We start from the raw sequence: 26,183 nt of genomic DNA on the forward strand, positions 1-26,183 counted from the left end.
CTATTATGGGGTGTAATAGGTGTTTTGAGTGTCTTTCAAAAGTGCAGAGTGATGTCACAATCAAGAGTCTACTTTTTCCTTCTTGAAGGAGAAACATGATTTGTGGTAGCACAAATTATGGCTTGGTACCAGGCTTATCCACAATTTTTTGGACTCCTGGGGAACAGTTACTATCTTTCTTCCTAATGCCTCTGCTTTGTTTTATTTAAACCAACACCCTAGCAGTGAACACTTCTCTATTGCAGCATATAAGCATTTACGTAAAGAGAATGAAAAGCTGCCCATGAGCACGACTGCTTTGTTCTCCCTTCCCAAGTGAATGTTTAACCTCTCTGATATTCACATCATATTGGTTAAGAGGGGAGTGGGTGAACATCCTTATCTCCGCAGTATGACGGTAGCTCACTTCCGTGTTACTGTGTGACTCTTCAGCTACTAGAACATAATCAAGGTTGCAACATAACCTCCAAAGTCCCTGACAGGAGTTGTAGCATTCGATCAATCTGTTCAGTTTCATGATCTCATCAGTCAGAATGTGTGTGAAACTGTTATGGCATCACATCAATTTGACCAATAACTGAAGAGCTTTCACTGCCACTATGTGGGAATTTGCAGTATAGTTTGAGATGCTTGAGGAGAAAAGAAATAGGACTTTTATATTACTATGGGGGTTTTTTTGTTATTGTTTTTGGTGTGTTTATATATTACTATCCAAGCAGATTGCTAAGAGTTTGATTAGCTTGCTTCTTTTCAAAAAATATTTGCAAATTATTTTGTAACCTTTTCTAATGTAAAGAAAAGGAAGATGACTCATTGAGACTGGAGGAATTCATTTGCTATAGTGACAAAAGGGCACACAATTAACACTTCTTCTTTTTTACTGCAATACATGCTTTGCAAATAATTACTTCTCGAATACAGCAAATTTGGCTAAATTTAAGTGGCTAAATATATCACCTTCAAAAGAGTGCGAAAATGCCTTCATCTTGATATCTAAGCTTTTACAGCTTTAAGACAAAACCTTAAGAAGTAAAGGTCTTTTATCAGTTGAACGCTTGCTTCAGGGAAGTGTTTTTTTTTTTAATATTTATATTTTATTAAGGTGGTTTCAGTTAAAAGAAATAAAGTGATACAGAAAAAGAAGGAAAAGTGAGATGGAGAAAAACAACAACAAAGATACATATAAAAGAGAAAATATGCAAAAAAGAGAGCAATATACGATATTCCTGTATATTCTTGTATAAATTGGGATAGTGTTATTGTCCTAGCTCTTATGTAAATGTTAATAGTGTACTACATTTTGTATAAATTCATTCCAAATTATATATTTATCCATACAGACTACACCTATAAGCAGTCCATTCATAAACTGCGAGTGATCTCATATTGTCAGTTCATTGATTGGAGGGTACCATATCTTTATTTTTCCAATTCCTCAGTATCAGTCTATTGCCACCATTGGGGCACAGAAAATCCATTTGCATTGTCCCATTGATAGTTTTCATACTGCAGGTATATAGTTCAATAAAATATTCTCTGCTGAAAGATTTAACTTTTTCTGCAGTCATAGTTACACGGTCCATCACTTTCTCCTAAAGCTTGTTATGTAAAGAAAATTGTCTAAACATGTTTCAGAGAGGCATTGTCCTTGCCACATCTCCAACACTGAGCTGTCTTAACTAACCCTTTTTTATACAACTGTAAAGGAGTCCAATAAACTCTAAATATTATTTTCTGTTGTATTAGTCTTAATTTTAAATCTAATGACACCTTAGGTGTTGAAGTTAATACATGTCTGGGAAGTTGATAGTCCCAATTCTTTATTCCAATTATCTCTTACAGTCTGCATAATGAACTTGTGTATTGTTAATAGATATCTATAAACAGTAATTGTTGGCTTTTTATTTTTGAATGAGTGGTCCAGTTGCTCCAATATCTCTGGTATCTTGGAAGGTGAAAGGGCTGATAGCTCAAACACACTTGTTAGGAGATGTTGTAATTGAAGATAATGCCATTGGGCTGTATCTGATGATATTTTTGTCTTAAAACAGCAAAAGTATAAAATTCATCTTCCCCATCTATCAGTTGGTCCAATGTCAATACACCTATTTCCATCTAATTTTTCCATATCAGCATCTTTAGGGAAGTGTTGGTAGCACTTAATTTGCCCCTTTTATGGGGATTCAGGGTATATATTTATCATCTATTCCTATTTGGCAAATTGCCCCTTTTGTATCAGTGGATTCAAAATTATGTCATTAAAATACTTAGTGTACACTTAGACAACACTTTGATCCAGTCCCAGTGAATTGGGGCATAAGTTGATATTCTTATAGAGGTATATGTGTTTCTATAAATGCACATTTGATAACATTAGAACCTGTCTGGCTGACGCTTGTATTAGTAAGCAAGAGGTAATATGATCATATATTGCTTCTGTGCATATTTTCTTTCTGTAAATACATGTCTTTAAGTGAAAAATTCTGAGGTTACATGTCTTTAAGTGAAAAATTGATGTAAGCATTCATTCACCTTTTCCCACCTCATGTTGTCTGCTGAGCCCCTCTCCAGGCTGATGTGTTGACTTCCTCTTACTATGTAAAATGTATTATTTTTCTCTATTTATTCCCTCATTGGGTACAGTATGGTCTATCTGCAAGAGCAAATAAGCAGGAGTTTGATTGTCTAGTGTGCTATGCTATAAGTTGAAACAGGCCCGGGTACATCTAACTTCTGAGTAGTTTCAGAGTTAGGTAAAAAAGGTAAATGACCCCTGGACGGTTACATCCAGTCAAAGGCGACTATGGGGTTGCGACGCTCATCTCACTTTCAGGCCAAGGGAGCTTTCCGGGTCATGAGGCCAGCATGGCTAAACCGCTTCTCGCACGACGGAAACCAGAGCGCACAGAAATGGCATTTACCTTCCTGCCGCAGCGGTACTTATTTATCTACTTGCACTTTGACATGCTTTCGAACTGCTAGTTTGGCAGGAGCCGGGACAGAGCAACGGGAGCTCACCCCATTGCAGGGATTCGAACCGTCAACTTTCTGATCAGCAAGCCCAAGAGGCTCAGTGGGTTTAGACCACAGTGCCACCCACGTCGGTTTCAGAGTATAAGCCAGTTTGGTTGCACAATATTGGTGGATGATCTTGACCTTGTGTTAGATAGGGGGAGTGTATAAAATAGTACAGTCAGTATAGAATGAGACTCTTAGTCTCAGGGTTGTGGGTTTGAGTCCCACAGTGGGCAAAAAGATGCCTGCATTGCAAGGAGTTGGACTAGATGACCCTTGTGGTCCCTTCCAATGTTACAATTTCATGATTCTATGGCTGTTTGACTTCCTCTACAAAGAAGGGGATTTTACAAGGGGTGAGCAATGTGAGGGATTTGTGCATTTGTAGCAACCCACCCTTCCAATATGTGATATGGATGCTGTGTACTAGCACAAGATACCAGCACATGCCTCTTTGAAAGAGGCACTGATGATCTAGCAACTCCTCTCTCATAACTATATAAAAGTTGTAAGTTATTAAACAGCCACAGATGGTCAGGGTGAAGGTTTTAAAAAACACACACACACATACCAAATCTGAACAGGGAATTTAAAAGTGCAAAGTATGAAACAGTTGGTGAGGAAGTGACACCCACAAAACGGAGATACCACTTTCATCCACACATCTGTCTCTTGTTACAAACCTGTTGTAGCATGCACACACACACACCAGTTTGGGTGCAGGTTGGATGCATATTGCCCAAATTTGAGCAGCATTTGAAGTGAAGAAGAGGTGGTGAGGAACCAAGTTAGTGTGGAACCAGTCATTCAGAGTTATACCCAGTGCTAATTCATACTAAGAGTAGATCTGTTGAAATAACTTGTCTTAAGTTACTGACGTTGATTCATTTTCACTGGGTTTACTTGGAGTATTCTTCATTGGGCACCCCCTTTTATTCCTGGTGTTGGTGGGGATATTTTGAAAATGAAATCAATAGTGTTTGGGTGGGGGTATTTGTACTATAGTTGTGGACCCTGGAAAGCTCATAGTTTTCAGTAACATTCTGAGTTTCCAATCAAAGTCTAGCTGTATCTTTTTTGTTAAATGTTGCACTGATACTATTTAAGAGTCTGAAAGCACTGTTGTATGACTTTGCAGATGACGATAGGTTGAGGTTTTTTAATGGCCATTTCCCCTCCTTTGTTGCTATGATCAAAGGGTAAAACAAATATTTTATTTTAGGAACGTGTGAATAGCAATGCCATTCAGATAGGACGCTTATGGAATGAATGGGTGTGTAACATGGTGAGTGAAATTTAGGGATTAAAGAATTGTTCGTGCATTAGTGTCCTGGCATCTAATAATGGTTTGTGTTGACATCAGTCTTCCAGGAATTATAATTGGAATGAAACTCAGCATCACACATGCTTGTCATATTACTGGTCACACTTTGCTTATGTCTGATATCCTGTTTTCATATCTACTTGTCACTTGTCACAGGGAAGAATCAAGGGTTCATTTGTCTAGAGAGCCATTTCCCACATCTCAGCTGTTGTGAAATGAGACACCAAAGAACAATGAGATGGCAATAAACAGGTCACTATTTTGCTGGGTTTGAACTTGTGACTTGTAGGGATGGAAATGTATACTCTGGAGCATTGTATACTCAAATTGTGGTTGAGAAAGGTGTTGAGAGATCTGGTCAACAAAATGAAGCATGGCCATGAAAGCAGGATGTCAAACTTAAGAAAAATGTGGCAAGCCATATGACAGCCATGCATGATGTCTGTGAGTTCATTGTAGTTGCAGTTCCAAAAATATCAAAGTGAGGTAAATGGTTAGTGAAGGTAAGAGTAGGATTGAAGCATGGAGAGGAAGGGATGGTGTTTAGGAGAAGATACATGTCCGGTGTTGAGCATTGTAGGTTATGCTGGAGTTACTCAGAATGCAGAGCTGACAACATCCAGAATAATAATAATAATAATAATAATAATAATAATAATAATAATAATAATAATAATAATAATTAATTTATTTATACCCCGCCCATCTGGCTGGGCCTCCCCAGCCACTCTGGGCGGCTTCCAAAAGAATATTAAAATACTATGATACATCAAACATTAAAAGCATCCCTGAACAGGGCTGCCTTCAGATGTCTTCTAAAAGTCTGGTAGTTGTTGTTCTCTTTGACATCTGGTGGGAGGGCATTCCACAAGGAGGGCGCCACTACCAAAAAGGCCCTCTGCCTGGTTCCCTGTAACTTGGCTTCTCGCAGTGAGGGAACCGCCAGAAGGCCCTTGGTGCTGGACCTCAGTGTCCGGGTAGAACGATGGGGGTGGAGACGCTCCTTCAGGTATACTGGACCGAGGCCATTTAGGGCTTTAAAGGTCAACACCAACACTTTGAATTGTGCTCGGAAACGTACTGGGAGCCAATGTAGGTCTTTCAAGACCGGTGTTATATGGTCTCGGTGGCCGCTCCCTGTCACCAGTCTGGCTGCTGCGTTCTGGATTAGTTGTAGTTTCCGGGTCACCTTCAAAGGTAGCCCCACGTAGAGTGCATTGCAGTAATCCAAGCGGGAGATAACCAGAGCATGCACCACTCTGGCGAGGCAGTCCACAGGCAGATAGGGTCTCAGCCTGCGTACCAGATGGAGCTGGTACACAGCTGCCCTGGACACGGATTTAACCTGTGCCTCCATGGACAGCTGTGAGTCCAAAATGACTCCCAGGCTGCGCACCTGGTCCTTCAGGGGCACAGTTACCCCATTCAGGACCAGGGAGTCCTCCACACCTGCCCGCCTCCTGTCCCCCAGAAACAGTACTTCTGTCTTGTCAGGATTCAATCTCAATCTGTTAGCCGCCATCCATCCTCCAACCGCCTCCAGACACTCACACAGGACCTTCACCGCCTTCACTGGTTCTGATTTGAAAGAGAGGTAGAGCTGGGTATCATCCGCATACTGATGAACACCCAGCCCAAACCCCCTGATGATCTCTCCCAGCGGCTGCATGTAAATGTTGAAAAGCATGGGGGAGAGGACAGAACCCTGAGGCACCCCACAAGTGAGAGCCCAGGGGTCTGAACACTCATCCCCCCCCACCACTTTCTGAACACGGCCCAGGAGGAAGGAGCGGAACCACTGTAGGACAGTGCCCCCAGCTCCCAGCCCCTCAAGACGGTCCAGAAGGATGTTATGGTCGATGGTATCAAACGCCGCTGAGAGATCCAGCAGAACTAGGAAACAGCTCTCACCTTTGTCCCTAGACCGCCGGAGATCATCAACCAGTGCGACCAAGGCAGTTTCAGTCCCATGATGAGGCCTGAATCCCGACTGGAAGGGATCCAAATGGTCCGCTTCTTCCAGGCATGCCTGGAGTTGTTCAGCAACCACTCGCTCAATCACCTTGCCCAAGAATGGAAGATTTGAGACTGGGCGATAGCTGGCCATCGTGGCCGCATCTAAAGATGGTTTTTTAAGAAGTGGTTTGATAACCACCTCTTTCAGCGGGTCTGGGAAGGCTCCCTCACGGAGGGAAGCATTCACCACCCCACGAAGCCCATCGCCCAGTCCTTCCCGGCTAGCTTTTATAAGCCAGGATGGGCAAGGATCAAGGAGGCAGGTGGTTGGTTTCACTCGTCCAAGCAGCCTGTCCACATCCTCGGAGGTAACAGATTGGAATTGATCCCATGCAATTTGACTAGACAGGACTCTAGCACTCTCCCGCCCCGGCCCTGCTCCCACGGTGGCGTCTACCTCTTCCCGAATCTGAGCAACTTTATCTGCAAAAAACTTTGCAAAATCATTGCAGGAGATCATGTGGCCCGTACTGGGCCCTGATGTAGCAGGTGGTTCCGCTAAATTGCGGACCACCTGAAAAAGTCTCCTGCTGCTGTTTTCTGCAGATGCAATAGAGGCGGTGAAGAAAGTCTTCTTCGCCGTCGCTACCGCCACTTGGTAGGCTCGACATTGAGCTCTAACCTGTGTCCGGTCAGCTTCAGAATGAGTTATCCGCCACCGGCGCTCTAGCCGTCTCAACGATTGTTTCATTGCCCTCAGATCCGTGGAAAACCACGGGGCTCTCCGGGCTCCATGCAATCGGAGAGGGCGCTTCGGAGCCAAACAGTCAATAGCCCTGGTTAACTCCACATTCCAGCGGGCCACCAGGGAATCAGCTGAAAGGCCATCAACATGGGATAAAGCATCCCCTACCACTCTCTGGAAACCATTTGGATCCATTAAGTGGCGGGGGCGGACCATCCGAATCGGTCCCACCTCCCTGCAGAGGGGAAGGGTCGCGGAGAAGTCCAGTTGCACCAGGAAGTGATCTGACCATGGCACTTCTTTTGTTTCACTTTTAGTTAGTGTCAGGTCACCAACATCCGTAGAGGTAAACACCAGGTCCAAGGCATGTCCGCGGCTATGGGTTGGGCCAAACTTATTCAGGGACAGCCCCATGGAGGCCATGCTTTCCATGAAGTCCCGAGCGGCCCCTTGTAAGGTCGTGTCGGCATGGATATTAAAATCCCCTAGGACAACCAAACTAGGTGTCTCCAGGAGAACATCCGCCACGACCTGAAGCAGCTCGGGCAGGGAATCCTTGGTGCAGCGGGGAGGTCGGTACACCAAAAGGAATCCTGTACTGCCCCTATTGCCCAACTTCCAGAACATGCACTCAGAGAACTGGGTCTTCCCAATAGGACGCCTGGTGCAAACTAATGACTTCCTAAAAATCACTGCAACCCCCCCTCCCCGCCCACAAGGCCTGGGTTGCTGTGCGTAAGAGAAACCTGGTGGACAAGCAGCAGCAAGAACAGGCCCGTCCGCTTCATTCAACCAAGTCTCTGTTACACATGCCAGGTCAAATCCCCCATCCATGATCAGGTCATGGATGGCAGTGGTCTTATGAATCATTGACCTGGCATTGCACAGCAGCACCTTCAGGTCATGTGGGTATCCCTTGCTGATTCTAGTATCCATCTGGTCAGGACCAGACCTGGAGGCAGGGATAGTCCTCAGACAACGACTAAACCTGCCTCCTCTGTAATGACATGGTCTGGTCTTAGCGTAACTCCTCCTCCTACCCGAGATCACTGAGATCGGTTGTCCCAACGCATCCCCCCCTGTGGAACATTCCGCAGCCATTTTGTTGGCTGGGACCCACTCCCCGGCAGCCCTGACCCCTCCCCTTAAGAACAAAATAAGACCTTAAAACAATGAAAACAAAACAAAAAAGAAACCCCAAAAAACAAAAAACAATACAAATAAAAAACTCCAAAAATTACAAATCCATCAAAATCAAAAGATTTACATGAAAGAAAGATTTACATGAAAGAAAAGAGTGTGTTTCTGTAACCTATTAGCCACATGACTTGCAGATTCACCATACTTGCTGCCAAGTTCCCAGAGAAGTCTATTTTTCTTGATTCTAGGTCTCAACTAAAGACCTGCTGGTAAAGAGACTAGCCTGCTCCCTATGGATATGGATTAGGAAACTCTGTAGCACCTCTGATGGCTGTCCTAAATATGAAAGGTAAAGGTAAAGGGACCACTGATCATTAGGTCCAGTCATTTTAATACAAACTCCAGGCTGTGAAAATTGTCCTCAACAGTTATATTGCATGGCCTGAACAAGATGAAGATTGTAGAAAGAGTCTTTTGTAGAGTAAAATGTCTAGAATGCACCATAGAATTGGTTGTATCTCATGGAAGCATTGGGCCAGTGGCGTAGCGTGGGGTGCACGGGGGGCGGCCGCACCGGGCGCAACATCTGGGGGTTAGGGTTAGGAGTAGGGTTAGGGGGCGCAAATCCACGGGTTAGGGGGCGCAAATTACGTGCCTTGCCCCGGGTGCTGACAACCCACGCTACGCCACTGCATTGGGCTTCTGCTAGTGTAAGGTGAGGCATCTCTTTTTCACTAATTCCCCACACAATTTGCAGCCCTCTGCCACACCGCAAACTGTTCCAGAGGGCCCTCCCCCTCCCTTAGGAAAAGTGCATATTGGGAAGGGAGGTTGGTCTGCATTGGATGGAAGGGATCATGGAAAATCAGGTGCCATGCCTTTCACAAGTGAAACCACTTCTCTATAGCAGAACACCACCATTGGATACAACCCCCCAAAATTAAATGCTTCTGTATTTTTAGCCTTTCTGAATTGTTGTTTGTCAACAGCTCATCAACCCTAATACAGTGGTGCCTCGGGTTACAGACGCTTCAGGTTACAGATGCTTCAGGTTACAGACTCCACTAACCCAGAAATAGTGCTTCAGGTTAAGAACTTTGCTTCAGGATGAGAACAGAAATTGTGTGGCGGCAGTGCGGCAGCCACGGGAGGCCCCATTAGCTAAAGTGGTACCTCAGCTTAAGAACAATTTCAGGTTAAGAACGAACCTCCAGAACGAATTAAGTTCTTAACCCGAGATACCACTGTAACTGCAAAACCTGTTTAAGGCTAAGAGTTCTAAGGGATCGTTTGGGACATTGTATCAACTACAAAATCTCTCTGATGCTTTTGAGGAAAGGGGGCCCATTCCTCTATTAGCAGAGCCTGCATGGAGGGAAAGATGGGGCCTAGGGAAATAATGGCTTTGCTTTGGCCCCATGTCGCCAGAGGCAAAGCAAGGAGGATGCAGTGGGGGCAGTCCACCCTGGGTGTCATCCCTGAGGAGGGGTGACATCACTGTGAGGCTAGCCACCACTGGGGCACCCCCGTGGGCAGCTAGCCCCGCCCAGCATGTGCACCACTTCAGGTGCCGGAGCAGCTAGCTCTGCCACTGCATATAGCAAAGCTCTAGGGTGCAATTAGCTATGGTCTTGCAAGACTGGGATGTCAGTTGATATAACTGACTCCATCTAGCCACTTGGGCAACAAAGCCTGTGACTAATCACTCTGCATAAAAGATGGGAAGGGTTTTTAAAAATTCTTTTTGGCTATTAGGCTGGTATTGTTTCTTCCAGGTGGTGTTTGTGGTCTGGCTTCTGCCAACTTGTAGCCTACCTTGATTTCAGCAAGGCATTTGACAAGGTGCCCCATGATATTCTTGTAAAGAAGCTGGTAAAATGCAGTCTTGACTATGCTACCACTCAGTGGATTTGTAACTGGCTGACTGACCGAACCCAAAGGGTGCTCATCAATGGTTCCTCTTCATCCTGGAGAAGAGTGACTAGTGGGGTGCCACAGGGTTCTGTCTTGGGCCCAGTCTTATTCAACATCTTTATCAACGACTTGGATGATGGACTCAAGGGCACCCTGATCAAATTTGCAGATGACACCAAACTGGGAGGGGTGGCTAACACCCCAGAGGACAGGATCACACTTCAAAACGACCTTGACAGATTAGAGAACTGGGACTAAACAAACAAGATGAATTTTAACAGGGAGAAATGTAAAGTATTGCACTTGGGCAAAAAAAATGAGAGGCACAAATACAAGATGGGTGACACCTAGCTTGAGAGTAGTACATGTGAAAAGGATCTAGGAGTCTTGGTTGACCACAAACTTGACATGAGCCAACAGTGTGACGCGGCAGCTAAAAAAGCCAATGCAATTCTGGGCTGCATCAATAGGAGTATTGCATCTAGATCAAGGGAAGTAATAGTGCCACTGTATTCTGCTCTGGTCAGACCTTACCTGGAGTACTGTGTCCAGTTCTACGCACCACAGTTCAAGAAGGACACTGACAAACTGGAACGTGTCCAGAGGAGGGCAACCAAAATGGTCAAAGGCCTGGAAACGGTGCCTTATGAAGAACGGCTAAGGGAGCTGGGCATGTTTAGCCTGGAGAAGAGGAGGTTAAGGGGTGATATGATAGCCATGTTCAAATATATAAAAGGATGTCACATAGAGGAGGGAGAAAGGTTGTTTTCTGCTGCTCCAGAGAAGCGGACACGGAGCAATGGTTCCAAACTACAAGAAAAAAGATTCCACCTAAACATTAGGAAGAACTTCCTGACAGTAAGAGCTGTTCGACAGTGGAATTTGCTGCCAAGGTGTATGGTGGAGTCTCCTTCTTTGGAGGTCTTTAAGCAGAGGCTTGACAACCATATGTCAGGAGTGCTCTGATGGTGTTTCTTGCTTGGCAGGGGGTTGGACTCGATGGCCCTTGTGGTCTCTTCCAACTCTATGATTCTATGATTCTAACTTCAACTGAAGCGCCAGTCTGGATGGGAAAATTGCCCCCACGTTAGCATGAATAGGAAGGTGTCTGTGAAGTCCACTTTGGTTGAGACTGGGGGTGGTTTCCAGGGTTATGAAGGGATCATACGACCATAAAGTTTTAGGTGATTCATTTGGGGAAACTACTTCACACCTGCCTCCCCTTGCAATGGAAATAGCTTACAGTCCATCAGGCATAGTTTAGGATTGAGCTTTGAAGCAGTAGTGGGACTACTGACTGCAACTGACTATCCATGCCACTCTTCCTGGCCTACTGTTTGTGATTAGGTTAGAGCCACACCCTCCACATTTAGTTGAGAATGATGTATGGAATATTATTTCAGTGGTGTGTTCATTTCAGCTATTCGTGCATAGTACATACTTCTTCCTTTTTTTTACATTCGCACTGTCTTGTTTGCACAGCACTTTGCCTGATATATCAAAGGGGACTGTGTGATGGCCACTCCTTCCCCCTGCTGTGGCAGTCACTTCTTCATGCACTCACATATCTGAAAGTCGAGTGATTGAAATAGTCCTGAATGGCTTCATAGTGTTTGCAGTACATTATTTTTCTTAGTCTCTCCACTGTTTCCTTTGGCTCTTCATAGTACCATAGCACTGCTAGTCTGTTCCCACCTTTAGAACTATGTGATCACATATGGCCATGTGACTGCATCTGGCATTCCAATGAAGAAGCACTCAGTGAAGCTGATGTTCAAATTTGCGTTCCTTTTCTATGTACAGTGGTACCTCGGGTTACATACGCTTCAGGTTACATACGCTTCAGGTTACACACTCCGCTAACCCAGAAAAAGTGTTTCAAATTAAGAACTTTGCTTCAGGATAAGAAAAGAAATCATGCTCCAGTGGCGTGACAGCAGCAGGAGGCCCCATTAGCTAAAGTGGTGCTTCAGGTTAAGAACAGTTTCAGGTTAAGAACGGACCTCCAGAACGAATTAAGTACTTAACCCGAGGTACCACTGTACTAGTCTCTTCTGTCGGGACGATTTCCTTGCCCTTTAATGTAGAGCTACCCCAAATCTCCCTTCTTCCTCCTCCTTATTTGGGTGACTATTTTTTTCATTATTGAAGGGGTATGCAAAATTTGCTCCAAGTTTTGGACTGTTTACCATGTTGGGGCAGCAGTTTTGTTTCCATTAGTGTGTAGTGCTGCTAAAAACTTCCATAACCATCCCACTCTACTAGTACACCTTTGAAACATTCAGTCCCCTGTAGTGTAATAGTTTGGCCCTCAAAGGCAGCTCAGTTAGCTCAAGACTGTGCCTGGAAAACAACACCACTTGGTATTTTTCACTGAAAAAAATTGCAGCACTCTTTAAAATTAATAAGGCCCTTCCTCCTCATCTTTAATGTAGGTTCCTAAAGCTAGTAGTAGCTTTTTTAAAAGGTTCCCCCCTCCGTAGTACAACCACAAGACAATTTTACTCATTAAACACATTTGAACTGAAGTAGACAAACTTGACTACTGAGCTAATGTAAATCTTGATGACAAAGTGATAATTTTGTTGAGCAAAGCATTTTGAGTTGCACTTGTTCAACTCAAGGTGTATCTCTCAAAAGTGCTTCATGTCTGTTCCAATTCATTGCAGTACAAATTTGTCCCTGTTCTTCAAATGTATTTTGGAATCTTAACCCTGAACCATGTGGATTTTAAAACAGGTGGCAATGATATTATAGTTGCATATCCCTGGTTTGTTTGTTTTTGTAACTTAATAATAATAATAATAATAATAATAATAATAATAATAATAATTTATTATTTGTACCCCGCCCATCTGGCTGGGTTTCCCCAGCCACTCTGGGTGGCTTCCATAGAAACCAAAAATACAGTAAAATATCACAGATTAAAAACTTCCCTGAACAGGGCTGCCTTAATGCTTTTACTTCAAATTTGTTTAATTCTTGACACATTAAGCTGGCTGGAAGATCACTACTGCTTAATATGTTCTGGCTTGAGTGCATATTTCTTGCTAAATTGTGGATCTGGTCAGTTTTTTTGGCAGATGTTTTGTTTATATCCAGAACTTGTTGTTATATGAACGAAGGCTAGACACATTGCAATGAGCCAATTCTGAACACTATTATGTAAACAATACTGGCTATCCACGCATCTGAAGTGTTTGAGCAATGAAGGAATTACGTTCCGAGTACATAATTAAATGACGTTGTTAGATATCACTGGAATAGTTGAGAGCTGTCAACATTCAGCAGTTTACAAAGCAAACTGAAAATACCAGTAGTTCCTCATTAAGTACTAAATTAAAATACTTGTGATAGAACTTGTTTCCCATGCTTGTGCTTGATTAAAATGAAGATAAACTTTTATAATATTTTAAGCATCTTCTTTTTTTAAAAAAAGATTAGCTTCCTTATAACACTGGCAAAGCAGAACATTGTTCCCGCACAATACAAAGTGGTTTTTTATTGCTCTTCAACAGTAATAAAAAGCCTTTGTACATTCCAAGACTTGTGTTTGCTTTCTCAAGGACCCATTTAAGATTATTAGGTAAGATATTCTGGTGTAAAAATAACTATTCTAAGAAAGGATTCTTCTAATTCAGATGAGTTCATTGATTTCAGATTTCCAATTCAGTTTTCAGTTTTCCAATCTTATATGTGCTATAGACAATTTGCATAGTGGGGGATCTTACCAATTTATCAAGCTTAGGAGCATATTTCTCTTTAAGGTTCCTGAATGTGGCAACCATATCAATCACATATTTGCAAGCTTACGATTTAGCTGACCCGACATTATGTCCCATTATGTCCCTTTCTAGCAACAACACACACACACACACACACACACACACACACACTGTTCATTGAAATTTCAATGTAGGAAGTGAAATGTTGACACTGACTCTAAGCTGGTTGCTGGATAGGAGGTTGGAATTCTTCATCTTGGAGAGGAATACAGAAATAGTGCTCATAACAGGAACCTTGTGGAATGGAGAGAAGCAGTGGAACATAGTTTTTTCTGAATACAAACTCTATAGAAAGGATAGGGTAGGGTATCCTGGATGCAGTGTCACTCTGTTGCAATCCCAACAAGTTAAAAATCCCTAAAGGGGCACGCTCTACCACAGAATTGGTGTGGGTGGTGATGCCAGGCCCCAATGCAAATCATGTTCCAATGAGGAAAATGAAAGCTACCACATACTTTGGAAAAAGAAATGCAAGGAGACAATAAGGAATGCCAAATAGAATAAGAGAAGCATAGAAGACAGCAACAAAACACTTTATTTACTCTGTGTTAGCATGAGAAGAGCTAGGGAGACAGTTGTACCTTTGAACGATGAGGAAGTCATAGGTGTGCTAAAGGGGATTGCAGAGAAGCTGAATAAATTATTAGCGACTTTCTTCACAGCGGAAGATGTAGAGCAGATCTGTGTCTGAATTAACATTCTAGGTCTGATCAATTAAAGCAAACCATGGTGAAGTTCTAGAATTGGCAGTCAATCCAGCTCTCTTTGCTGAGGGGTTATATGGTGTTGAGAGGGTATCCCAAGGGAAGCACCATACAGAGCATACAGAGCATACAGTGCCAGGACCATGGTGGTTAAGCTGCCTCAGACCAGCAATGGCTGTAGCTGTCTTATCAGCCAAAGCTAGCCAAAGGCACTCCTAACCACTAAGGCCACATGGGCTTCAAGTAATAATAACGTTGGGTTCAGGATCACCCCAGACTGTGTACCTGTTCCTTAGTACTAGTAATGCGTGAAAACCTCATATGGCTTAGTTTATAATGGCAAGTAAGAAACTGCATTCTGACATCCCACAGCACTGTGAACCTTATCAGTGTCTGGCTTCGTAACCATATAACTATGTTATGCAAGACAGTCCCATAGAGATTAGAAATTTGAGTGCTGGGTGGAGAGGGAAGGCAAGGTGAGTAAAAGAAGGCATGCTAAATGCTTTCAGCATCAATGTCTTGCACATTCCTGTGAGCATCAATGCTCTCCACTTAGCTAAAATGTTTACAGTATGTTTAAAGCAGCAGTTTATTGCAGCACCCTCTGTAAAAGTAATGACACTAATGCTTGAGGCCTTCAACAAGCATACAATTAAAATCACAAGTTTTGAAAGGTGTGTGAGGGACCATTGTTGTTTCCTACTTTGTCATTAAAGTAGCCACTTTGCTGTAGGCAAATTTAATAACTTCTTGGATGCATTTTCCTCAGAGGAAAATAGGATTGAGTGTAATTGGCTGAATTCTTCAAGATAAAACTGAATTCTGTACAAAAGAGTTTGCTTGTTGTATGCTTTTTCTGTGTTAATATTGGCTCAGACACAGACATTTTTTCAGTAGTCAGTATAGAAGTAATAGGTTTGTTTAAAAGACCATGACCTTGTTTGGTCTCTCTCGTCAGGCAGAAGGCTGCTTGGGATGGTTGTGCATTCTTGCATGGCTACTGGCTTCTCTTCCACCCCTAGAGGATAGAAAGCAAGGTGGTGTGCCACGTGTCTGAAATAACCTGTCAAATTGTTTCTGTAGATTTATAAATAGCAAAGCTATTTTTATTTAATAGAAGGGTATTAGAACCTTGCTTGGAGCAAGTATTTCAGTATCCATCATTTAGGAATGCTCTGCTGGAAGGATGGTAATACAGTGGTACCTCAGGTTAAGTACTTAATTCATTCCGGAGGTCCGTTCTTAACCTGAAACTGTTCTTAACCTGAAGCATTACTTTAGCTAATGGGGCATCCTGCTGCCCGATTTCTGTTCTCATTCTGAAGCAAAGTTCTTAACCCGAGATACTATTTCCGGGTTAGCGGAGTCTGTAACCTGAAGCGTATGTAACCCAAGGTACTACTGTATAACTAGTTGCAAAAGCAAAACTTCATGCCATGGGACTTGTCACAAACATATTCCTATTATGACCATCCCAGAGGGAAGCAAAGGCTGACATTTCTGGCATCTACCAGTTGATAGAGCATGAGATTCCTAATCTCAGGGTCATGGATTCAAGGCAATGTTAGGCAAAAGATTCCTGCATTTCAGGGTTTGGACTAGATGACCTGTGAGAATCAACCTGTGAGAATTATTGGTTTGCACATTCAGACTCTTGCAAATTAAGAGGCTCACATAAAGTGACTTGTTTTAGTGTTTCCCAAATCACAGAATCCTATAAACATAGGACTGCTGACATCATTTGACTTGCACATATATTTCTGCAAATGCTTCTGTAACAAACCTGTGCACTTCCATGCATTTCTCTTAACAACTTCTTCACACTGCTTTGCTACTATGTAATTATTTTTTTAAAAGTTTCTACTTAACAATTGGCAGCAGAACTACTATGTTTAAAAAGTTGAACACTTAACTCTTCCACTATTTAAATCTGTAAGGGACTCACAACGGCATAGATCATTGTTTCAGTTGTGTTAGTCAGGTACAGTGTTGACCAAATTATTATTTTGTTGCAAGCCCACCGTGAAAACAAGGTTGTTTACTGGTATCTGCATGCAACGTGACAACAGTATTAAGGGATTTAATCACATGTTCAATTTCCCAGGGTAGTTAGATGACATAGTTGAATATGTTAAGAAGCCTTTTCTGAACGCTGTTTATAGTTCTATGTTTAAATCAAAGCACTGTAGCTCAAGCAGGATGTGATAAGCTACTGCTGTCAAATCAGTTTGCATTTAGAGGCTTTTTCAGTATTCCATGACTTTGCATGGCTATAGTTTTCCCGTTTATTTCTTGACAAGTGTGTTAAATAACTCTTTAGCAGTTCTGCATAGAGGGAGATACATTTGTGTGGTCCTGATTTTTATGTAGGTCTGAGGAAGGCCACACACCCCTTCATGATGATCTGTCAAGGGTGCAGATTGCATGTCCATGATGGAATGGGCTGAAACCAATGATGGAGGCAAAAGTATGCAGTGCCCCCGTCTTCTCTCTGCCACCCCACTTTCTCTGTGACACCCCCTTTTCCTAGCTACCATCACGAAGCTAGACCAAGGGCAACATTTTCTCCCTGGGACCTTAGATTGTACACCTCTGTTTTAAAGCATAATAACTTATTTCTTGGGAGTAGTTGGTATATGGACAACTGTTTTATCATGCATGCATTGTACTTCATTGAAAACCATTTTAAAAGTATACAACTGAGAGAAGCAAGCTAAAAAAATTAAACATGTAGATTCATATAGCAAATCTAGCTAAGTTGCATAGCAGGAAATCTTCACCTCAGGATCAGTCTGTGGTGAGATTCTGTTTAATCTTTTAAGTTGAAGAGTCTTAATCAGAGTTATGATTTGACTTCGTAGGGTGGAGCTTTCCACTTGGGGCTGAAAATGCCCCAAGAGTTAAGCTCTTATCCATCTGTCTGTGCAGCTTCACATATATGTTCCCCCTCTATGTACTTGCATTATAGCTATGGATAACTGATGATGCTGTATTTTTAAGAATTAATATGTGGGTGGGGTGGAAGATGAATGTGCCCTTTTTAACCTTGATGATTGCCTCAGGGAAGCTTCTGCTTTCAGCTTCTTTCCTCATTAATTTGAACTACCTTATTTTAGAGAACAGGATTTTGATGTGCTTCAGAAGATTATAATCACTAGCTTAAATCTTGCATTCAGCATTAACACCTTTTTTAAAAAACTATTAAAGATCTCACTCTGTGTATGCATAAAAATATAGTACAAGTGTAAAACAAAGAAACTTCCTAATGAGGTAAACAATGGTGTAATAATTTGTTGCTGTATTCTCAGCTATCAATATGAAGCTGGCAAGACAGGAAGTACATTATATGACATCCCCTGGCCTTTTGTGTTGTAATGGGTGCTATAAGTACAGAATACATCCATAATTTCCTATGAATTTATTTTCAAATCAAGACTTTTGTCATCTGTCTATTCCATCTATTTTAGGGTTTCCAAAAGTGGTTGATATTGACTCCCTGGGGACAGTGGGACTGGGCAGGGGATGAAATGTGGGTGGAGTGTTAAAAAGGGCATGGGATAGAAAAAAAGTATACTGTGAAAATTTTAATTAGGAACTATGAGCCTTGGAAATAGAGGGCAAGCGTATGTACAAAAGGAACCTCTATCTTCTATCTCATTAGGGAAGATGAAAAATACGGTATCATTATTTTCACTTGTTTTACTTCCATATGTAAAACACACACATTTTTATTGGTGATTGGTGATTAATAAACGGTGATTATAGATAGATGGATAGATATTTCTTGCCTATTTCATGTACATTCCTAAGAATCTGGGTTGAGGTTGATGACAACTTTACAAGCTCATCAATGGGTCATTGAGTCTAAGAAGTTTGGGAAGCCAGAACTAGGCTTTATTTCTGACACATTGCTACAATCCAAGAAAAGAGATGGCAATATTTATTTATTTTATTAAATTTTTATACCACCCTTCATCCAAAAATCACAGGGCAGTTTACAGCTGTCAGGGGTTCAGGAGCAGAAGCACAGGGAAGAGGGGAGATGGAGAGCGAAGGGGAAGAATCTGAGGGCAGCATAGGAGAAGATGACAATGGCCCGAGAGATTCCATGAGCCTCTCCAGCGAATCGGAAGATTCACAGAAGGGGGCGCCGGTGGCCAGGGCAAGGGGGGTCCCAAGGGGGACACCCCAGAAGCAAGGGGCCAGCGGGGACTCCCAGAGCAGCAGTTGGAAATCAGGACCAGCTTCCCCACCAGAGCATAGTGGGGGGGAAGAGTCACAGGTATCGGGAGTAGCGTCTCCCCCAGCAGGGAGAGGAGAGGAGTCAGGGCTGACCACGCCTCCATCGGAGAGTCAGACAACGGAGGGGAGGTCAGATCCGGCCAGTATCCCGGAAGAGGGAAGCAGTGACAGAAGTAGTGTAACGGTCAGGAGGAAGGTCACTGGGTTGGCGCGAGAGGCAAGTTCAAATGTACAGGAGCGTGGGACAGCAGAGAATGAGGATTGGGAACTGGGTCCTAAAGCCCGCCGGAGGCAGGGGGAGGAGCTAAGCAACTCAGCGTCTGAGGAGTCCAGAAAGGGGAATGCCCCAGTGGGCAGGAGGACCCAGAGGAGAAGAGAGCAGCGGAAAAGGTGGAGCAGGGCTAGGATCTTAAACTGGTGTAAGAGGGGAGGAGATTCAGACGGGACTTCGCCAATCTAGGGTTTAAGATGTAGGGCTGCACGCTGCGGCTTTGAAATGGAAATTGAACTTCAATAAAGACTTTTGTACATTACGACAGCCTAGCGTTGGTCCTCTGTGAGCTGGGACCTAGAGGCAGCTCTGACAACAGCATAAAAGTAAAAAATGTAAATACAAAAGAGGTTAACATAATAAAAACAAGCAAACAGAAAAACCAAAAGAACAATTCCACAAACACATTTAAGAGTCCATAGATTGTTTAATTAGTCAAAGGCCTGATTATGGAGGAATGTTTTCTGCCTGATGCCAGAACCGGGTGCTGAATCATTTAATGTGATCAGGTTTCTGCACAGAGCAGCTTGTCTGTGGTTCCACTTAAAACCGCCACTACATTGCTATTTGTATGAATCAGGGTTTACTCTACTCATAACTAGGAAACACCTTTTTGTGATATGGACTCTCAAGTGCTTTTAAATTAGAATGCTTAGATCTTGCCTGCTTTGCTCCTAGTTTGGTTTTGTACCTCTTCAACTGATAACCTTATCCTTGGTATTAAGTGCTCTGTAGACAGCTAGCTGTTTTCAAATGGAATGCATCTCACTTCAGAAGCATGCCTCTTGAGTTTCTTAGCTAGCGAAAGATAGTCATAGGCTGCTCTGTGTTTATAACAGTGTGCTGCTCATCTACTCGAATGCTTGCTAACTAAATCCAACTGCAGATTTTCTTTGTCTCTCTGTGTGTCTTTTTAATGCTGGTGTACAGAAGCTGTTCCATCTGCTCCTCCTTAAATTAATTGGATTTGTTGAGAGAATTGTGAAGAAAGTGAAAAATAACCAAGGGATATTGCTCTGCAAGCGATACCGAGGGTGGATATCCAATCTATGGGCAATATATGTTTGACACGGAAAATAATAGTCTGAGGACCGTGAAGAGGGTTATGGCAGCTTGGCTCCCCAAATGCATTGTTCAGCTGCCACTAGGGCCAGACCATAGCAGTTCAGTGAGAAATTAACATCTGGCTGTTGGCCCATCTTGCAGCAATAAGAGCATAGGAAAAGCCTGCTGGATTAGCCAGTGGTCCATCTAGTCCAGCATGCTTTCCTCGCAACAGCCAACCAGATTCCTGTGTGAAGCTCACAAGCAGCACCTGAACTCAGCAGCATACTTTCCACTGGTGGTTCCCAGCAGCTCATATTCAGAGACATGCTGCCTCCAATAGTGGAGGTATTTCCAGGCTGCTGAGTGGCAGTTGGACTGGGAGGAAAGCTTTTACATGCATTTGCCCGGCATTACTAACAGTTGTGCTACTAGCTGTTTCATTGTCTTTTAGCTATTTTGTAAGACGCAGGTGGACATGGGACGCAGGTGGACATGGGACGCAGGTGGCGCTGTGGGTTAAAGCCTCAGCGCCTAGGACTTGCCGATTGAAAGGTCGGCGGTTCGAATCCCTGCGGCGGGGTGCGCTCCCGCTGCTCGGTCCCAGCGCCTGCCAACCTAGCAGTTCGAAAGCACCTCCGGGTGCAAGTAGATAAATAGGGACCGCTTACCAGCGGGAAGGTAAACGGCGTTTCCGTGTGCGGCTCTGGCTCTGGCCAGAGCAGCGATGTCACGCTGGCCACGTGACCCGGAAGTGTCTCCGGACAGCGCTGGCCCCTGGCCTCTTAAGTGAGATGGGCGCACAACCCCAGAGTCTGTCAAGACTGGCCCGTACGGGCAGGGGTACCTTTACCTTTACCTTTAAGCTGCTGCAAGGACCTCAGTTAACAAGCAGGGTATAAATATTTAAATGCACAATGTCTTGCAATGCTTTTTTTCATTTTCATCAGACTCCACAAAATGCTTAATTCCAGATAGATAATACAAAATATATGCAATGTGCAACTTTACTCTGAGCAGCAATTTCTAGAGTGAGGGAGAAAACATAAATGGTTGCATTTAGCTCTTCTCATTTCCGATCCCTCCCTGCTGCTACAGCACTCCTTCCCGTACAGAAAGAGGAACACAGATTTTTGTGCAGACAAAGCCACCCTGTGTGTTTGTCAGCATGCTGATAACTAGCCTGACCAGAGAGAAAGTTAAAAAGCACTTCAGGCACCTCTTCTTAGTATGAACAGCAAGCAAGAGAAATATGGTTAGATACATTCTAGCTATTATAGAGGTCTATTGCTCACAAACCCAGCATTTAAAATGCCCCAACATCTCCAAGGAGGACTAGGAATGAGTCCTGTCAAAAACCCTGGAGAGCTGCTACCAATAAGTGTAAATTGGGGGTATAGCCAACTTAATCCTTTCCAGATGTTTTGGACTATATTGGCCCCAGTCAGTACAGCCAATAACATGGGTGATGGGAGTTATAGTCCACAACATCTGATGGTCTACTTGTCTACTCCTGATGTGGATGCACCAGTGGTCCAGCTTGGTATACGGTAGCTTCTTAGGTATCTGATATGCTCACATCCATTCACAAACCCAAAGCCTAGGGAAGGGCAGTGGGCAGTAGAGGTATCTGAAGGAAGGGCTGTAGCCACTGTTGATGGATGAGGGGGGTAAAGAGTTCTTTGCCTTGATTTCTGTAGATGTGAGGGAGTAGGTGGAGCTGACTGTTTAGCCTGTTCCCTGTTAAAATTGTCATGAAGTATATAGGATTAGAAGGGCCAAAGATATGAAGGAATATATAATGCCTACCACTTGCTTTCATATTGATTTCTTGCATTTGTACATTCCTTATACATCTTAACTGCAAGATAATGTTCTTTGCAACTGACACATTTTGCTCTTTAATTTTCAGGGACAGGTACTTTTGGGCGGGTTCATCTGGTGAAAGAGAAATCGGCCAAATGCTACTTTGCATTGAAAGTAATGAGCATTCCAGATGTCATTCGACTAAAACAAGAACAGCATGTGCACAATGAAAAAGCGGTCTTGAAAGAAGTGAATCATCCATTTCTGATCAGATTGTAAGCTCTCTTCTCTCCCCCCCCCCCTTTATATCTTTTGTGGTATAATGTTCAATTCTAGCATTCGATCTCTCGTCAGTTTGGATTAATTCAAAGTCTTTTGGGTGGCAAATGCTACACTTGTTTTATCTTTCTTTTGAAGAAATACTTTAAACAATATTGTGTTCATATTTTTTAAAGGGGGGAATAATCTAGAAAAGCTAGGAAACAAAATGTGTTACAGAAAATTTATTTGATGGAGAACTGCTCCTTGGAACATACACAACATGATGTAGTAGTCGTGGCTGCCCGTTGTGTGTTTGATTCCACTTCAGAATGTTCCATTGTCTTTTTACTAAGGCGCAAGTGTTCACAAACTGCACTAACAGCTGTTGTGGTTAAGCAAGCAAACAAACAAAAGCTATAGTAAGGGGAAAATATGCCATAGGTGGTGACATATTAATGGAAGCTGCCACCCTTCAAATTAGGGTGATTCCTATAGCTATTAACGATGTGGTCTTATATGCTAATTATTCAAATACGTCTACTACTACAGTGTTCCAGAGATCCCGCAACCTTCTTGAACATATTTTGGGGTGGGGTGGGGGGTGAACAGAGTGCTGTAGAAAGAAGGGGGAATCAGTGCATTCTAGGCAGAATTTTATTCATCTCTCACAGTCTTTGATGCATCTCTGACAAATCATAAGCTCATTTTTGGTCATGCATCCCTATGTTCTTTCATGTGTTTAATAGAGCAACCTAAGAGTTGTTGATAGCCTTCATTGGCAAAGAAAGGACTTTGGTTCTATCCTGACCCCAGAGGAAATGTGGCAGCAGTCCATGGAGGACTTTAATATTGACCATTGCACTTGCTGGTGGTACAGTGGATTTAACATGCCACTCTGTTTCCCTGCGTTTGAAAACTGCATGAAATCTGATCCCTGTGCATATGCTTCATTGCTTGTTTTGAATATCTTGTGGTAAAGGGTGGAGTAATGCATGCCACCGGAAATGTCAGCATTTCACTGAAAACTGATAGGAACAGAAGGGGTGTGGGTACGTATTGCAAAAGTAATTTCGACATAGCAAGATTGCTTCCTGATAAGGCAAAGGGGAGGAAGAAAATACAAAGCAAACCCAGTTAAAATGAAAAGTCCTGTCCAGTGTTCAAGTAAAGACTCCCAAGTTAATTAAACCAGGGGGAAATGAATGCATTAATTCTGAGCTCACCACAACTAGTTTTTCATGACAACCTGTTAAGCAATTATGGGTGAAAGTTTTGAAAGAGGTAGAGTGGCAAGAGAAAACATAAAGCAGAGAAGCACCTGATGACTGAAGAGTTATAGGATTGTTTCTAGTGGACAGCTTTGTGCCAGCAGAAAGCACATCCACTAGGAACCTCAAGCAAACAGAACTCATACCAGATGGTACATCCTGTTTTTACTCATTCCCTCTACCCATTATAGCTGCTGCACCCCTGAAAAACTGTTCCTGAAGATTGGGAGACCCTCAAACAACAGACTAGGGTAGAGCACAAAGCGCTACCATAGGTAGGTAGGACCAGCAAAAAAAGGTGTGTCCTACCTTGCGCTTTATGCTAGCCAAAAGCGGATATAACCTGTATCGGGTGCACTGAACCTGTATCTGCTTGCTTTCTCTCCCCTCCCAGTATATAGCTTTTTATTTACATGTCAATAAGTTTCCCAGGTTAAACAGCAGCAAGGATGAAAATTACTCCTTAATTAACAAAGTATAGAAATCCCTGCGGCCAGAAAAATAAAAATAAATGATCTTTTCTCAATGCAATCTACTACTAATAATAATCCATTTCCAAGTGTTTGCATAAAGCCTTACAAAACAAATTTCGGGATGGCTCACACAAGAAGAATAAAAGCAAATCTAAAAACAGATACAGTAAAACAGTTTGATAGACTAATGTATATAAGCAACATAAAAACAAGTCACAAATAAAAAAAATACAATTTAGATCTAGAGCAGATTATAATGAAATGTTAGAGGAAAGAAATGTGCATTGTCTGGGTGTTGTGACTGAAATGCCCCTTCTGCTGTAGCTGCTGCTTTTGCTGCTGCTGCTGCTGCTGCTGCTGTTACTGTTTTGTTTTGTTTTTACTTTTACTTTTACTTTACTTTTATATGCCATTTATTTGCCAAAATGACTTAAAAGCAGTATACAACTACATGATCAATTCCTTGGCAATGACACCTGAAGAATGGCCTCAAAATTCCTTAGCAGTCTGTTACTTTTATGTCTTTCCCCTGTTTATACTGGTGGTGGCACTTCATTTGTGATGCCAAAATGCACAGGTGATTAACCCATAGCTGTAATTCAATCCTGTCTAAACCAACTGAGAATATTCACAGAGCTGCCATGTGTCACATTTCCCCCCAAATCCCCCAACTGCTTTTTGCTGTGGAGCTTCTCTTCCATTTTGAGCTATGATGCATCTATCAACCCACAGGAGCTCCATGAGCCAATTGAGGTCCAGTGTCGGGACCTCCACAAATGCCGAAAATATCTTGAGCGGTTTCAGGCCTTGGGTGGCAGAACAGTTTCTCATGACCACACTGCTGAGCTTGTGCTTCACTACATCTTCTGTTTTGAATATTGGAAGTTCTTCATTCATATTTCGAACCCTTAAAAAACAAATAAATCATTTTATGCTTTTCTGACAAGTTGTTCTCTTAGTATTTTTTTAAACACGTATCTCTTTCATTGCAGATTTTGGACTTACCATGATGAACGCTTTCTATATATGCTGATGGAATATGTACCTGGGGGTGAACTTTTTAGTTATCTGCGCAACATGGGACGCTTTAATAACAGCACTGGACTGTTTTACTCTGCAGAGATTATTTGTGCAATAGAATATCTTCACTCAAAAGAAATTGTTTACAGAGACTTAAAGCCTGAAAATATTTTATTAGACAAAGAGGGGCATATAAAACTCACCGATTTTGGATTTGCTAAAAAGCTGGTTGATAGGTAAGCTCTTTTTTTAACTGAAATTTTATTTTACTTTATTATTTTTTGGGAGTATGCAAGTATGGTGGGAAGAGGACAGAGAATGAAATTTTGAACATGACTAGTGGTACCAACCATGATTAACATTTTCAGTTTTTAGTCTGTTTGGTTAACTGCTATACATACATGCAACATGCATTAAAACATATGTATTTATATTTATTAAGAAGGTTTCACATAGCCTGCGAAAGATGACAAAGTAGGCTCCAACAGACCTTCTGCGGCAGAGCATTCAATAATCAGGGTACCACTAGATTAACATGTCTTGCAAATCCTCAGAGATTTTCTTAACTTTATATTTTTAAAAATAAATAAATTATATACTACACTTTCTGCTAAAGGAGCCGAGGTTAGTAAGCACATCTGTGATACAACAATTAAAATTAAAATGTATTTAAAAACATAAACATCTAAAAGCAATAAGCACAGTAAATCATTAGATGGATGAGGTATTATTATTATTATTAATCACATTTAAAGTTTTCTAGGCTACCCTTCAAGTTCACATATCTTACCTGGCAATAGGATCTTTCCCTACAATGTTAAAGAACTGTTGCCTCTCAGGGTACATATTACTGTATTAAATAGAGCACTGGTTAGATTTAAGATGTCGATATAAACTGGTACCTTCTCCTCATGTTGTGGAAATCATGCCTTGGTTCTTGTTGTTATTATTTATTATTACTACTATTATTCCTGAAATCCAAAAATACTTCTATCCCCATCTAAAAACTTCTAATGCACAAGCCAAATAATTTGTATGTATATGAAAACAGCAATTATTGTAATTTGTGGGTGAATAAGTAGTAGTTTTGAACAAATGATGAGGGAATATGAAAGGGAGACAAAAGAGACTGCAGTTCAAAAACAGTGTAAGTATACACAAGATAGGTAGCTGTTTCATTTTGTGCTTACAACTCACCCCCACCACTGTTTT

At 42.3% G+C, this 26,183-nt stretch overlaps 1 protein-coding gene across 1 annotated transcript in view; it reads left to right on the forward strand.

Annotated features, from left to right (window-relative positions):
- Positions 1 to 26,183, forward strand: part of PRKX (protein kinase cAMP-dependent X-linked catalytic subunit) — a 65,995-nt gene that overhangs the window by 17,241 nt on the left and 22,571 nt on the right. Inside the window, exons 2-3 of the mRNA XM_079972952.1 lie at positions 22,056 to 22,224; positions 24,944 to 25,207. Coding sequence (XP_079829078.1) covers positions 22,056 to 22,224; positions 24,944 to 25,207 — 433 coding nt within the window. The remainder of the gene's footprint in view (positions 1 to 22,055; positions 22,225 to 24,943; positions 25,208 to 26,183) is intronic.

Source organism: Podarcis cretensis (assembly GCF_951804945.1).
Source record: "Podarcis cretensis genome assembly, chromosome: 4".
Lineage (NCBI taxonomy): Eukaryota > Metazoa > Chordata > Lepidosauria > Squamata > Lacertidae > Podarcis > Podarcis cretensis.